The sequence below is a fragment of the Myxine glutinosa genome, chromosome 9 (assembly GCF_964187855.1).
Source record: "Myxine glutinosa chromosome 9, kmMyxGlut1.1, whole genome shotgun sequence".
NCBI classification, from domain to species: Eukaryota; Metazoa; Chordata; class Myxini; order Myxiniformes; family Myxinidae; genus Myxine; species Myxine glutinosa.
In genome coordinates, this window is record NC_136269.1 from 145803647 (window position 1) to 145819632 (window position 15986).

At 42.5% G+C, this 15986-nt stretch overlaps 1 protein-coding gene across 1 annotated transcript in view; it reads right to left on the reverse strand.

Moving 5' to 3' along the window:
• Positions 1-15986, reverse strand: part of PIEZO2 (piezo type mechanosensitive ion channel component 2) — a 474200-nt gene that overhangs the window by 345004 nt on the left and 113210 nt on the right. Inside the window, 2 exon segments of the mRNA XM_078785142.1 lie at positions 3588-3747; positions 7452-7494. Of these exon segments, the coding sequence (XP_078641268.1) occupies positions 3588-3747; positions 7452-7494 (203 nt within the window).

The following is a 15986-nucleotide window of genomic DNA, read 5'->3' on the forward strand; positions in this document are numbered from 1 at the left end:
CCCACTATAGACTCTGTTTAACGAATTCACTCTGAAAGACCGCACTATAGACTGTTAAACTAATTCACTCCGAAAGACCCCACTATAGACTCCATTTTACTAATTCACTCAAAACCCGAAGGTTTTTTTTAACAACAGGGCCTTCATTAAAAAGTTTGTTGCTGCATCAATCACTAAGGTGTGCCACCTTAAAAACAATGCCAATGATAAGTGGCTAAGTGTTGAGCTGTTATTGCCTCAGCGACTGGCGTTAGATCATCTCGCCAACTAGACAGATGTTTAAGGGTGGTTCTTCGTTCCTACGGTACTCCCAACCTTGGTTGGTTCGTCCTGTACCTCCCTCTGAGCCGAGCCTCTCTCCTTTCCCCAACCTTCTTTTGTCGGCCTCTGAAAACTTGGAGCCAATACATTTTGGCCGCTCCTTTTCCTCTTCCAGCTGTAACCGTAAAACCTTGTATCTCCAATGTTTAAAAGCTCTTTTCCCCTCCTTGTCTCCCCCAGCACCTTGCAGGTGGTCTGCAGTCCTGCCACACACTCCTCCTTTCTCCCCAAACTGGGGATGGTATTATAAACTCCTGTGCCAAAACGTGCTGGTGATCTCCAATGGAGAATCGCACATTGGATAATACCCACAAACTCTCTCATTCACCGCTTTTCACAAGCGACAAGTGATCAGTGTCCCTTTTGTGGACAGAGTGAAACCCTGTCCCATGTGTATGTACGCTGTAACTGTTTAACGCCTTTATTTGTTTTCTTTAAAATGTTACTCGCACGTCTTTCTTTTGTTTTTAATTTTCCTGCCTTTATTTTTGTCCCTGGTGGTCGTTTCAATTCCCCAACAACAGTTTTAATTAATTTCTTTCTGGCGCAAGCCAAGTTGGTGATATTTAAGACCAGGAAATCAAAGATACGGAATGATTTGTATAGTACAGATGTTTTGGAAATGTTTAAAGCTCTCTGTGTTTCAAGAGTTAAGCTGGAATTTTGTTGTTGTTCTGAGGTACAACTCTTTGAGAAGCAGTGGTGTATAAAAAAAAATGCATGCTGCAAAATAGCTGAGGGTTAGTTAATATTTACTATGTAGTTGTTTTTCCTTAAACCTTCTTGTTTGTTTGCTTATATTTTGTTTATTTATCATGTACCGGTTTGTGCACCTGCAGTGATCATTTTCTTTGAATCATCATTTATTGGATTTTATACTTTTGTAATAAAAGGACATAAAAAGTCACAAAGTCTCTCTCTCGCTCTCTCCTCCCCCTCTCTCTCCCTCTCTCCTCCCCCTCTCCTCCCCCTCTCTTTCTCTCCGTCCCTCTCTCCCCCTCTCTCTCGCTCTCTTCTCCCTCTCGCTCCCTCTCACTCCCTCTCTCCCTCCGTTATGTGGTAGTTCATTGTTATTGTTTTACCGTTATGTGGTAGTTCATTGTTATTGTTTTACCGTTATGTGGTAGTTCATTGTTATTGTTTTACCGTTATGTGGTAGTTCATTGTTATTGTTTTACCGTTATGTGGTAGTTCATTGTTATTGTTTTACCGTTATGTGGTAGTTCATTGTTATTGTTTTACCGTTATGTGGTAGTTCATTATTATTGTTTTACCATTATGTGGTAGTTCATTGTTATTGTTTTACCGTTATGTGGTAGTTCATTGTTATTGTTTTACCGTTATGTGGTAGTTCATTGTTATTGTTTTACCGTTATGTGGTAGTTCATTGTTATTGTTTTACCGTTATGTGGTAGTTCATTGTTATTGTTTTACCGTTATGTGGTAGTTCATTGTTATTGTTTTACCGTTATGTGGTAGTTCATTGTTATTGTTTTACCGTTATGTGGTAGTTCATTGTTATTGTTTTACCGTTATGTGGTAGTTCATTGTTATTGTTTTACCGTTATGTGGTAGTTCATTGTTATTGTTTTACCGTTATGTGGTAGTTCATTGTTATTGTTTTACCGTTATGTGGTAGTTCATTGTTATTGTTTTACCGTTATGTGGTAGTTCATTGTTATTGTTTTACCGTTATGTGGTAGTTCATTATTATTGTTTTACCGTTATGTGGTAGTTCATTGTTATTGTTTTACCGTTATGTGGTAGTTCATTGTTATTGTTTTACCGTTATGTGGTAGTTCATTGTTATTGTTTTACCGTTATGTGGTAGTTCATTGTTATTGTTTTACCGTTATGTGGTAGTTCATTGTTATTGTTTTAGCGTTATGTGGTAGTTCATTGTTATTGTTTTACCGTTATGTGGTAGTTCATTGTTATTGTTTTACCGTTATGTGGTAGTTCATTGTTATTGTTTTACCGTTATGTGGTAGTTCATTGTTATTGTTTTACCGTTATGTGGTAGTTCATTGTTATTGTTTTACCGTTATGTGGTAGTTCATTGTTATTGTTTTACCGTTATGTGGTAGTTCATTGTTATTGTTTTACCGTTATGTGGTAGTTCATTGTTATTGTTTTACCGTTATGTGGTAGTTCATTGTTATTGTTTTACCGTTATGTGGTAGTTCATTGTTATTGTTTTACCGTTATGTGGTAGTTCATTGTTATTGTTTTACCGTTATGTGGTAGTTCATTGTTATTGTTTTACCGTTATGTGGTAGTTCATTGTTATTGTTTTACCGTTATGTGGTAGTTCATTGTTATTGTTTTACCGTTATGTGGTAGTTCATTGTTATTGTTTTACCGTTATGTGGTAGTTCATTGTTATTGTTTTACCGTTATGTGGTAGTTCATTGTTATTGTTTTACCGTTATGTGGTAGTTCATTGTTATTGTTTTACCGTTATGTGGTAGTTCATTGTTATTGTTTTACCGTTATGTGGTAGTTCATTGTTATTGTTTTACCGTTATGTCGTAATGCATGAACACCTCATAACTCACCACTTTGTGCAATGCAAGTTACATTTAATTGACTCATAATCTAGCGAAAGGCGCAGGTTAAAAATAGAGGCAATACCCCTGGGTGCTCACCTGGTAGAATAAAGCGGTATACTACACCGACTAAAGGTATTTTAAACAGTATCAGGTTATTTTAAACCAATTTCAATGGTTGCTAGAAGACAGGGCAGCATGTACAATGATACTAAGGTAATCACAAGGCTTTAAAATAATAAAAACTAGCCCAAGATGATTTAAATCCTCCCCCCATTATTTTGTAATGGCGTGAACAAACATTGGTACATCATGGGCGAAGAACAGAACTTTGTGGTCAAGTTTCACCGGAATTGTTTGTGCAGTTTAAGAGAAGAAAGTAAATACCTACTTTCGGGGTTTGGGGGTCAAACCTAGACCCACTTTGACCCCCGGGAAACTCCCTTCAACCCCGATTTATTTTAATGCCGTGAACAAAATTGAGTTCCATCACACCAACTATCATTTGTGCCAAGTTTGGTCACAATCCCAACAGTAGTTTTGGAGAAGTTGGAAGTGTTTATAGACTGACAGACTGACAACCTCCATCCCATAAGCTCACCGGAACTATGTACCAGGTGAGCTAAAAAGATTATTAATGCCATAGTGTGAAAAGGAGGGGAATTTTCCATCAGCAGGGAGATTTGATCCAAGCAATGTACCTTCCATCCTCCCCACCTGTAGAGAACCTTCGGAGGAGGAAGAGCAGCTCGTGGGCACCGAGGGAGGTGGGTACTCGAGCTTCCAGCAAAGAACCAGCGTGATTAGAGCCAGAGTGAAAACGGCAAAATCAGGAGCAAAAAGGCGAATAACATTCCCCCAATCTGCATCATGAATCCTATGGAAATGAACAAAGAGAATATATGTGAAAAATAGTAAAACAAAACATTAAAATGGCATTTCGAGGAAGAGAGTCAAAAACTGGTTTGATGCAGCGCGTGCAAGACAGCAACGAGGGAAATACAGTTACAGAAAAGATAAAATCTGAAACAAAATTTAAAATGACACACGTGTGTGCGTACACACACACACACACACACACACACACACACACACACACACACACACACACACACACACACACACACACACACACACACACACACACACACACACACACACACACACACACACACACACACCTTGCCTTTCAGAAAGTATTCACACCCCTTGAATTTTTTCGCATGTTGTTGTTTCAGCCTAAATTTTAAATGGATTAAATTGACATTTTTTTTACAACAGTCTCTGCAGCACTTCAGAAATCAAGGCTTTATGGGAAAGTGGCCAGATGGAAGCCACTCCCAAAAAAAAGGCACATGACAGAACACCTCGAGTTTGCAAAAAGGTACGTGAAAGACTCAAGAGCATGAAGATTCTGTGGTCTGATGAGACGAAAATTGAACTCTTCGACCTGAATGCAAAAGCGCTTCGTCTGACGGAAACTGAGCACAGCTCATCAGCCAACAACCACCATCCCTACGGTGAAGCATGGGGGTGGCATCATCACACTATGGGGATGCTTTTCAGCGGCAGGGACTGAGAGACTTGTAAGGCCAGAGAGACAATGAATGGAGCCAAATACAGGCAAATCCTTGAGGGTAACCTGCTTCAGAGTGCAAAATGCCTTAGACTGTGGTGAAGATTTACGTTCAACAGGACAATGACCCCAAGTATACAGACAAAGCAACACTGGAATGGCTCCAGAACAAGAATGTGAATGTTCTTGAGTGGCCCAGCCAAAGCTCAGACTTGAATCCCATTGAGAATCTGTGGATAGACTTGACAAGTGCTGTTCACCGACGCTCCCCATCCAACTTGACAGAGCTTGAGCAAATCTGCAATGAAGAATGGGAAAAACTCCCCAAATCCAGATGTACAAAGCTGATACAGAAATACCCAAGAAAACTTGAAGCCGTAATCACTGCCAAAGGCACTTCTATGAAGTATCGACTCAGGGGGTTGAATACTTATGTAAAATAGATATTTCTGTCTTTAATTTTAATTTTTTTTGTGAAGGAATTAAAAAAAAAATTCCACTGACATTATGGGGTATGATGTGTATATTGGTGACAAAAAAATCTCAATTTAATCCAATTTAATTTCAGGCTGTAACAACAAAATGTGAAAAATTCAGGGGTCATGAATACTTTCTGAAGGCACGTGCACACACTCATACATAGAACACACATATGCACACGCCCACACACACATATTTGTACACACACTTGTACATATACACACATGAAGGTGGATACTTCAAGACCTAGGAAAGCTCCATTCGATCTTCTAAAACCAGTAAATGGAGATAACCAATGGCACACACACACACACACACACACACACACACACACACACACACACACACACACACACACACACACACACACACACACACACTAAATGCCTAAGCAGCTCCACACTCCAATGCAGCACTCAGTGGTGAACAGTTGCACACACGTCGTGCGTCCTGTCTTCCTCTCATGGCTCCTCAAGCTATAAAGAGCCAAAAATTTGTCCAAAACGCATGACTTTGTCGTTGCCATCAGAGGGCCGAGAGCAGAAGGGTCAAGGTGGGTTTAGGATAGTATTAATATGTGAACCTGCAGTGATAATCATGAAACGTGTTCATAATTATTTCATCAATGCACCGTAATCATTGAGAAGATGCGAGCACAAAATGAGATGGGGTAAGCACGATGACCCTAATAAGAGAATAGGACACACAAGTGACAGACAAGGCATCTCGATGTCTGGGGCGGGCGTCTTGTAAGCAATCGAGCGCGGAGGCCTCAGTTATAGTCATCCTCCAAAGTGTATGTAAAGAGTGTGTGAGTGAACCGGTTACTTTTACTCACAAGGTGCTTTCCTGACCAGTCGAGCGAAATTTCATGGAAATGCTCAAATTAGGCCATTTTTGTTCCAGCGTGCGCTGCAGGATGTGCAAGCACTACATGGAGTAAAAGAACATGGACAAAACCCTAACCAAGGTAGAGCATCAGACAATGCAGTCCATTAGAATGGTACCAAGGGAGGCCTTGTTGCTGCTTAAAGAGGGGAAATAAGTGCAAGAGGCATGCAAATTTGTTCCTACATAGCGGAAGAGTTGCGAAGATAAAGGAGGATGGAAAATGTGGCGAGGCAGAGAGAAGTGATGAGATGTTAAAGAGGGAACTCTTAGGCAGGTAAGTGATTACAGATGCTTAAGGCTCTCGGACGGCGTGAGCAAACCGAGCACCACTGCGGTAATGCTGCCCACAGAGATGTCTATTCCTGACCGATCCATAAGCCAAAGTGAGTCGGTGATTCCGAGCTGTGTGGAGAGCAAGGGGAGCGGAGGCAACGCGAGGTCAGCAAAGGCACAACGTCGAATGGAGGTTGGAACGAGGTGGTGAGGTGTGAATTAATTATCAATGAGACACCACCATAAGTGCGTGATAAATAGCTGAGGTCAAAAGCAGTCATGGTGGAAGATTAACAAACGGCAAACAAACCGTATACGGCTTAAGAACAGCAAACACACCGTTTCCGGTCTAATAGCGGCAAACAACCCGTTTCCGGTTTAATAACGGGAAACAACCCGTTTCCGGTTTAATAACGGGAAACAAACCGTTTCCGGTTTGATAACGGCAAACACCCCGTTTCCGGTTTAATAACGGCAAACAACCCGTTTCCGGCTTAACAACGGCAAACAACCCGTTTCCGGTTTAATAACGGGAAACAAACCGTTTCCGGTTTGATAACGGCAAACAAACCGTTTCCGGTTTAAGAACAGCAAACAAACTGTTTCCAGTTTAACAAGCGTTACGCCTCGGTCCCCCGTCGGTGAAGTGATGTGAGTTGACAAAGTGGAAGACGCAGAAAACATGCTATGATATGATATTTCGCTCACAAGGTTCAGACATACATGGAGGCGGCCATCTTGGATTTTGACGTGGCGACCCAATTTTCAATACCGTTCTTCCTTATGCCTAGATACACCCACACACCCGATTCGAAGTTGGTACTTCGCTTATTTCTCAAGATATTCATCTCACAAGGTTCAGACATACATGGCATCAGACATACATGGCGGCGGCCATCTTGGATTTTGACGTGGGTTGCACCCACACACAAAATTCGAATGCGGTCCTTCGCTTACGCACGCACGAACGAACGCACGCACGCACGCACGAACGAACGCAAACACGCACGCCCGCACGCACACATGCAAGGACGGACGGAGGGGAAAACCATAGTCCCCCTTTCACTCCGCTGTGCGACGGGGGAAAATAACGGCAAACACACCGTTTCCGGTTTAAGAACAGCAAACAAGCCGTTTCCGGTTTAAGAACAGCAAACAACCCGTTTCCGGTTTAATAACGGCAAACAAGCCGTTTCCGGTTTAAGAACAGCAAACAACCTGTTTCCGGTTTAATAACGACAAACAACCGTTTCCGGTTTAAGAACAGCAAACAACCCGTTTCCGGTTTAATAACGACAAACAACCGTTTCCGGTTTAAGAACAGCAACAGGAAGCAAGATGTTGTAGAGAGAGGAACACACCTGACGAGGCCAAAATGTCGAACTAAAGTCTCTTCATAGATACCTGTGGAAGAATAACGTGCAGGTTAGAATAAGTGATTTGTGTAACCTCAGAAAGGATGTGACGAAACGAGGGAAGAAGGTACAAAATTCGGGGAACAGGGCTCGTCGTGGAGGAGGTCATTTGGGATTTATATTGTGGAAACTGTTGTTGAAGGAGAAATCACAACCCAAAGACGATCATATTGATGGATTATTAAACACCCATAAATACTATAAAAGAAACCAAAACATAAACAATGTGTGAAATCATTGGGATTTCAACAGTGCCTGGTCTGGTTCAATGTGACGTCAGTCTGCAGCGGATAAATACATTCAAAACTAGGCCGGTACTCGGTACAGAGTATACCTCCGACAGGTGAACAGTTTACGCTTTGTATCCCACTGATACGAGGGCTAACCGCAAGGCTAACCCTGCTCTAGCAGGGAAAATGGCCTTGAAATGCCTGTTGTTGTTGTTGTTGTTGTTGTTGTTGTTTGTATCCCCTGATAGGCCCGATCTAGATCCGGACATGAACCGGAATCGAATCGGCTTGTTCTTGTCACCTGCTCAACTAATCCACAAGTTTTGCCATAACTCGTCCACAACATTTTGAGATATCATACAAACTACGTGCTGTTTTTGGCACAATTACAATGGTGAATTAAATCACTTTGAAAAATTCTCGTATCCGCATCCGGATGTGGAACTTCACCAAAATCGAATAATTTCTTCCTCGTCACACACACAACGTGTCCACCAAATTTTGTCCGAATCGGTCCACAGCTTTTTAAGATATCCTGCTCACAGACAGACAGACAAACAGACAAAAAGAGGCCAACAGACGGGGACGTAAAGATAACCTGATTCCGGCTTCCGTGTTGTTTGGAGGAAACGGGATTCCACCATTTGTCCGATTCATGTACATGTACATACCACACTTTGTGGTACAGTTAACTGTTTGTGTGCTGTTGGCCACGATGGTGGCCCGCACGTCATTTTATCATTGTTCAGCAATCTATTGTTTGTTTGTCAGCACGTGCACATGTTCAGCAGGGCCTTCGGTGATTGGATTTGGACCATTTTTTACATCACATTCTGGAAAGATTCACCACTCAAACAGTTCGATTAACGGTGCAGCTGTCTCCGTACCAGCCAACACACCCAGCATTAGATGACGTGCACTCCGCGTAATGGCATCACCGATCGGATTAACCTGTTCCTTCTCCAATTTGATGACCAAACCTATAAAATCTTGGGACTTTTGTTGGGATCATATGTCAAGGTCAATACTGTAATTGCCCTTGTGGTAAAAATCCCATTCAAGACAATAAAGCATGAGACATCTGGGATACCTCTTCGCCATACAGCTTGTACTGATGTTGCATGCCCAAAGAGGACATTAGGTTTGGCTGTATTTTCACCTGAAGATCAAGGGCTGGAGCAAGAATCAACATCGGATATGGCCTAGGCCCCCATCCTTCATGGGATCCAGGCCTAGGCCCCCATCCTTCATGGGATCCATGCCTAGGCCCCCATCCTTCATGGGATCCAGGCCTAGGCCCCCATCCTTCATGGGATCCAGGCCTAGGCCCCCATCCTTCATGGGATTCAGGCCTAGACCCACATCCTTCATGGGATTCAGGCCTAGACCCACATCCTTCATGGGATTCAGGCCTAGACCCACATCCTTCATGGGATTCAGGCCTAGACCCACATCCTTCATGGGATTCAGGCCTAGACCCACATCCTTCATGGGATTCAGGCCTAGACCCACATCCTTCATGGGATTCAGGCCTCGACCCACATCCTTCATGTGATTCAGTTCTGGGCTCACGTTGTTTCATAGGATTCAGGCCTAGATCCACATCCTTCATGGGATTCAGGCCTAGACCCACATCCTTCATGGGATTCAGGCCTAGACCCACATCCTTCATGGGATTCAGGCCTAGACCCACATCCTTCATGGGATTCAGGCCTCGACCCAAATCCTTCATGGGATTCAGGCCTAGATCCACATCCTTCATGGGATTCAGGCCTAGACCCACATCCTTCATGGGATTCAGGCCTCGACCCACATCCTTCGTGGGATTCAGGTCTGGGCTCACGTTGTTTCATAGGATTCAGGCACCGGGGGAGTTTTGGGGAGCGGGGGGTGGGGGGACAATGCCCCCACCATAGTTTTCCCGTAGTTTACAATTGAGATAAAATATCCCGTATTTAAACGTGAGTAACAATGATGAACGTAAACTGTATTTGTGATTTCACGTACACTGTAACTACACGAATAAACGGTAATTTTGGAGGTCAGACCGAGCTTCCCATTATTAATATTAAGCCCTTGCTCCCCCCCTCCCCCCCCCACCCCCACCCAAATAGAGAAGTCAAACTACGCCAATGGATTCAGGCCGAGGCCCAAATCCTTCATGGGAATCAGTGATAGACTCGCATCCTTCGTGGGATTCAGGTCTAGGCCCACATCATTCATGGGATTCAGACCTAGGCCCACACCCTTCATGGGATTCAGGCCTAGACTCACATCCTTCATGGGATTCAGGCCTAGGCCCACACCCTTCATGGGAATCAGCGCTGGACTCACATCCTCCAGGGGATTCAGGTCTAGGCCCACATCATTCAGCCATGCCACCACCTCTTGTGAAAGCAGCTCTGCTGAGCACATTCATGTTGTGAAAGTTGTCCACAACCATGTTCCGGTCTCTCAATTTAATGACCAGCATTCTAAAGGTCACATGTACAGGAACAAGGCACTCACACTCCTCCAAGACGAGGCAAAATTTCGATGTGTATTTATTTAAAGTTTATTTCGGGTAATCCTCTGGATGGGGCGTCTGTTCATTACTAGATGTCCAGATCCTGGTGGAGTGATCGTATATCATAGCGATACCCAAAGATTGCATGTTCAGGGGAAGAAGTTCTCGACTGTAAAGGGTGTTGCAAGACATTTTACCTTCCCCCCCCCCACCCCCCCCCCTCCCCACCCCCACCTCCCCACCCCCCCCCCCTCCCCACCCCCACCTCCCCACCCCCATGCTTCCTTTGATGCACGTTAAAATAGCCGAGAATAGAATTACGCACATGCGACGCGTTGTTCAGTCCGCGACCAAAACCATCACAGCAACGACAAGCGAAGTAAAAGTGACGACGTGGACGCAAGGTACGTACACGGCACGTACGCACGCACACGTCATGTCCGAATGCGTGCACAACCGTAACGGGTTCTCGGGGGGAAAAAGGTAAAATGTTTTGCAACTTGAACTCTGCATTGGACCAACTCATGTCGAGACTTTTTTTAAACTCTCAGCACTTTATCTACAGCTAATGTGAGACTACTCCACACGTTTATAATCCTCAGCGCAAAGGAGTTCTTCCATACATTCTTATTGGCTCTCATTTGAAGTCGCTTGAAAGAGTGTCCTCTAGTTATGGAAACATTGTGCTGTAGATGAAAGAGTGTCCTCTAGTTATGGAGACATTGTGCTATAGATGAAAGAGTGTCCTCTAGTTATGGAAACATTGTGCTGTAGATGAAAGAGTGTCCTCTAGCTATGGAAACATTGTGCTGTAGATGAAAGAGTGTCCTCTAGTTATGGAGACATTGTGCTATAGATGAAAGAGTGTCCTCTAGTTATGGAAACATTGTGCTGTAGATGAAAGAGTGTCCTCTAGCTATGGAAACATTGTGCTGTAGATGAAAGAGTGTCCTCTAGTTATGGAGACATTGTGCTATAGATGAAAGAGTGTCCTCTAGTTATGGAAACATTGTGCTGTAGATGAAAGAGTGTCCTCTAGTTATGGAAACATTGTGCTGTAGATGAAAGAGTGTCCTCTAGTTATGGAAACATTGTGCTGTAGATGAAAGAGTGTCCTCTAGTTATGGAGACATTGTGCTATAGATGAAAGAGTGTCCTCTAGTTATGGAAACATTGTGCTGTAGATGAAAGAGGGTCCTCTAGTTATGGAGACATTGTGCTATAGATGAAAGAGTGTCCTCTAGTTATGGAAACATTGTGCTGTAGATGAAAGAGTGTCCTCTAGCTATGGAAACATTGTGCTGTAGATGAAAGAGTGTCCTCTAGTTATGGAGACATTGTGCTATAGATGAAAGAGTGTCCTCTAGTTATGGAAACATTGTGCTTTAGATGAAAGAGTGTCCTCTAGTTATGGAAACATTGTGCTGTAGATGAAAGAGTGTCCTCTAGTTATGGAGACATTGTGCTATAGATGAAAGAGTGTCCTCTAGTTATGGAAACATTGTGCTGTAGATGAAAGAGGGTCCTCTAGTTATGGAAACATTGTGCTGTAGATGAAAGAGTGTCCTCTAGTTATGGAAACATTGTGCTGTAGATGAAAGAGGGACCTCTAGTTATGGAAACATTGTGCTGTAGATGAAAGAGGGTCCTCTAGTTATGGAAACATTGTGCTGTAGATGAAAGAGTGTCCTCTAGTTATGGAAACATTGTGCTGTACATGAAAGAGTGTCCTCTAGTTATGGAAACATTGTGCTGTAGATGAAAGAGGGTCCTCTAGTTATGGAAACATTGTGCTGTAGATGAAAGAGTGTCCTCTAGTTATGGAAACATTGTGCTGTACATGAAAGAGTGTCCTCTAGTTATGGAAACATTGTGCTGTACATGAAAGAGTGTCCTCTAGTTATGGAAACATTGTGCTGTAGATGAAAGAGGGACCTCTAGTTATGGAAACATTGTGCTGTAGATGAAAGAGTGTCCTCTAGTTATGGAAACATTGTGCTGTACATGAAAGAGTGTCCTCTAGTTATGGAAACATTGTGCTGTAGATGAAAGAGGGTCCTCTAGTTATGGAAACATTGTGCTGTAGATGAAAGAGTGTCCTCCAGTTATGGAAACATTGTGCTGTAGATGAAAGAGGGACCTCTAGTTATGGAAACATTGTGCTGTAGATGAAAGAGTGTCCTCTAGTTATGGAAACATTGTGCTGTACATGAAAGAGTGTCCTCTAGTTATGGAAACATTGTGCTGTAGATGAAAGAGGGTCCTCTAGTTATGGAAACATTGTGCTGCAGATGAAAGAGTGTCCTCTAGTTATGGAAACATTGTGCTGTACATGAAAGAGTGTCCTCTAGTTATGGAAACATTGTGCTGTACATGAAAGAGTGTCCTCTAGTTATGGAAACATTGTGCTGTAGATGAAAGAGGGACCTCTAGTTATGGAAACATTGTGCTGTACATGAAAGAGTGTCCTCTAGTTATGGAAACATTGTGCTGTAGATGAAAGAGGGTCCTCTAGTTATGGAAACATTGTGCTGTAGATGAAAGAGTGTCCTCTAGTTATGGAAACATTGTGCTGTACATGAAAGAGTGTCCTCTAGTTATGGAAACATTGTGCTGTACATGAAAGAGTGTCCTCTAGTTATGGAAACATTGTGCTGTAGATGAAAGAGGGTCCTCTAGTTATGGAAACATTGTGCTGTAGATGAAAGAGTGTCCTCTAGTTATGGAAACATTGTGCTGTACATGAAAGAGTGTCCTCTAGTTATGGAAACATTGTGCTGTACATGAAAGAGTGTCCTCTAGTTATGGAAACATTGTGCTGTAGATGAAAGAGGGACCTCTAGTTATGGAAACATTGTGCTGTAGATGAAAGAGTGTCCTCTAGTTATGGAAACATTGTGCTGTACATGAAAGAGTGTCCTCTAGTTATGGAAACATTGTGCTGTAGATGAAAGAGGGTCCTCTAGTTATGGAAACATTGTGCTGTAGATGAAAGAGTGTCCTCTAGTTATGGAAACATTGTGCTGTACATGAAAGAGTGTCCTCTAGTTATGGAAACATTGTGCTGTACATGAAAGTGTGTCCTCTAGTTATGGAAACATTGTGCTGTAGATGAAAGAGGGTCCTCTAGATATGGAAACATTGTGCTGTAGATGAAAGAGGGTCCTCTAGTTATGGAAACATTGTGCTGTACATGAAAGAGTGTCCTCTAGATATGGAAACATTGTGCTGTAGATGAAAGAGGGTCCTCTAGTTATGGAAACATTGTGCTGTACATGAAAGAGTGTCCTCTAGCTATGGAAACATTGTGCTGTAGATGAAAGAGGGTCCTCTAGTTATGGAAACATTGTGCTATAGATGAAAGAGGATCCTCTAGTTATGGAAACATTGTGCTGTAGATGAAAGAGTGTCCTCTAGCTATGGAAACATTGTGCTGTAGATGAAAGAGGTTCCTCTAGTTATGGAAACATTGTGCTGTAGATGAAAGAGGATCCTCTAGCTATGGAAACATTGTGCTGTAGATGAAAGAGGGTCCTCTAGTTATGGAAACATTGTGCTGTAGATGAAAGAGTGTCTTCTAGATATGGAAACATTGTGCTGTAGATGAAAGAGGGTCCTCTAGTTATGGAAACATTGTGCTGTAGATGAAAGAGTGTCCTCTAGTTATGGAAACATTGTGCTGTAGATGAAAGAGTGTCCTCTAGTTATGGAAACATTGTGCTGTAGATGAAAGAGTGTCCTCTAGCTATGGAAACATTGTGCTGTAGATGAAAGAGTGTCCTCCAGATATGGAGACATTGTGCTGTAGATGAAAGAGTATCCTCTAGCTATGGAAACATTGTGCTGTAGATGAAAGAGTGTCCTCTAGTTATGGAAACATTGTGCTGTAGATGAAAGAAGGTCCTCTAGTTATGGAAACATTGTGCTGTAGATGAAAGAGGGTCCTCTAGATATGGAAACATTGTGCTGTAGATGAAAGAGTGCCCTCTAGTTATGGAAACATTGTGCTGTAGATGAAAGAGTGTCCTCTAGTTATGGAAACATTGTGCTGTAGATGAAAGAGTGTCCTCTAGATATTGAAACATTGTGCTGTAGATGAAAGAGTGCCCTCTAGCTATGGAAACATTGTGCTGTAGATGAAAGAGTGTCCTCTAGCTATGGAAACATTGTGCTGTAGATGAAAGAGTGTCCTCTAGTTATGGAAACATTGTGCTGTCGATGAAAGAGTGTCCTCTAGCTATGGAAACATTGTGCTGTCGATGAAATAGTGTCCTCGAGCTATGGAAACATTGTGCTGCAGATTAAAGAATATCCTCCAGATATGGAAACATTGTGCTGTAGATGAAAGTGTCCTCTAGCTATGGAAACATTGTGCTGTAGATGAAATAGTGTCCTCTAGCTATGGAAACATTGTGCTGTAGATGAAAGAGTGTCCTCTAGTTATGGAAACATTGTGCTGTAGATGAAAGAGTGTCCTCTAGTTATGGAAACATTGTGCTGTAGATGAAATAGTGTCCTCTAGTTATGGAAACATTGTGCTGTAGATGAAAGTGTCCTCTAGCTATGGAAACATTGTGCTGTAGATGAAAGAGTGTCCTCTAGTTATGGAAACATTGTGCTGTCGATGAAATAGTGTCCTCTAGATATGGAAACATTGTGCTGTAGATTAAAGAATATCCTCTAGATTTGGAAACATTGTGCTGTAGATGAAAGTGTCCTCTAGCTATGGAAACATTGTGCTGTAGATGAAAGAGTGTCCTCTAGTTATGGAAACATTGTGCTGTAGATGAAAGAGTGTCCTCTAGCTATGGAAACATTGTGCTGTAGATGAAAGAGTGTCCTCTAGCTATGGAAACATTGTGCTGTAGATGAAAGAGTGTCCTCTAGTTATGGAAACATTGTGCTGTAGATGAAAGAGTGTCCTCTAGTTATGGAAACATTGTGCTGTAGATGAAAGAGTGTCCTCTAGCTATGGAAACATTGTGCTGTAGATGAAAGAGTGTCCTCTAGCTATGGAAACATTGTGCTGTAGATGAAAGAGTGTCCTCTAGCTATGGAAACATTGTGCTGTAGATGAAAGAGTGTCCTCTAGCTATGGAAACATTGTGCTGTAGATGAAAGAGTGTCCTCTAGCTGTGGAAACATTGTGCTGTAGATGAAAGAGTGTCCTCTAGATATGGAAACATTGTGCTGTAGATGAAAGAGTGTCCTCTAGCTATGGAAACATTGTGCTGCAGATGAAAGAGTGTCCTCTAGCTATGGAAACATTGTGCTGTAGATAAAAGAGTGTCCTCTAGATATGGAGACATTGTGCTGTAGATGAAAGAGTGTCCTCTCGATATGGAGACATTGTGCTGTAGATGAAAGAGTGTCCTCTAGTTATGGAAACATTGTGCTGTCGATGAAAGAGTGTCCTCTAGCTATGGAGACATTGTGCTGTAGATGAAAGAGTGTCCTCTAGCTATGGAAACATTGTACTGTAGATGAAAGAGTGTCCTCTAGATATGGAGACATTGTGCTGTCGATGAAAGAGTGTCCTCTAGATATTGAGACATTGTGCTGTAGATGAAAGAGTGTCCTCTAGATATGAAGACATTGTGCTGTAGATGAAAGAGTGTCCTCTAGTTATGGAAACATTGTGCTGTCGATGAAAGAGTGTCGTCTAGCTCTGGAAACATTGGGCTGTAGATGAAAGAGTGTCCTCCAGTTATGGAAACATTGTGCTGTAGATGAAAGAGTGTCCGC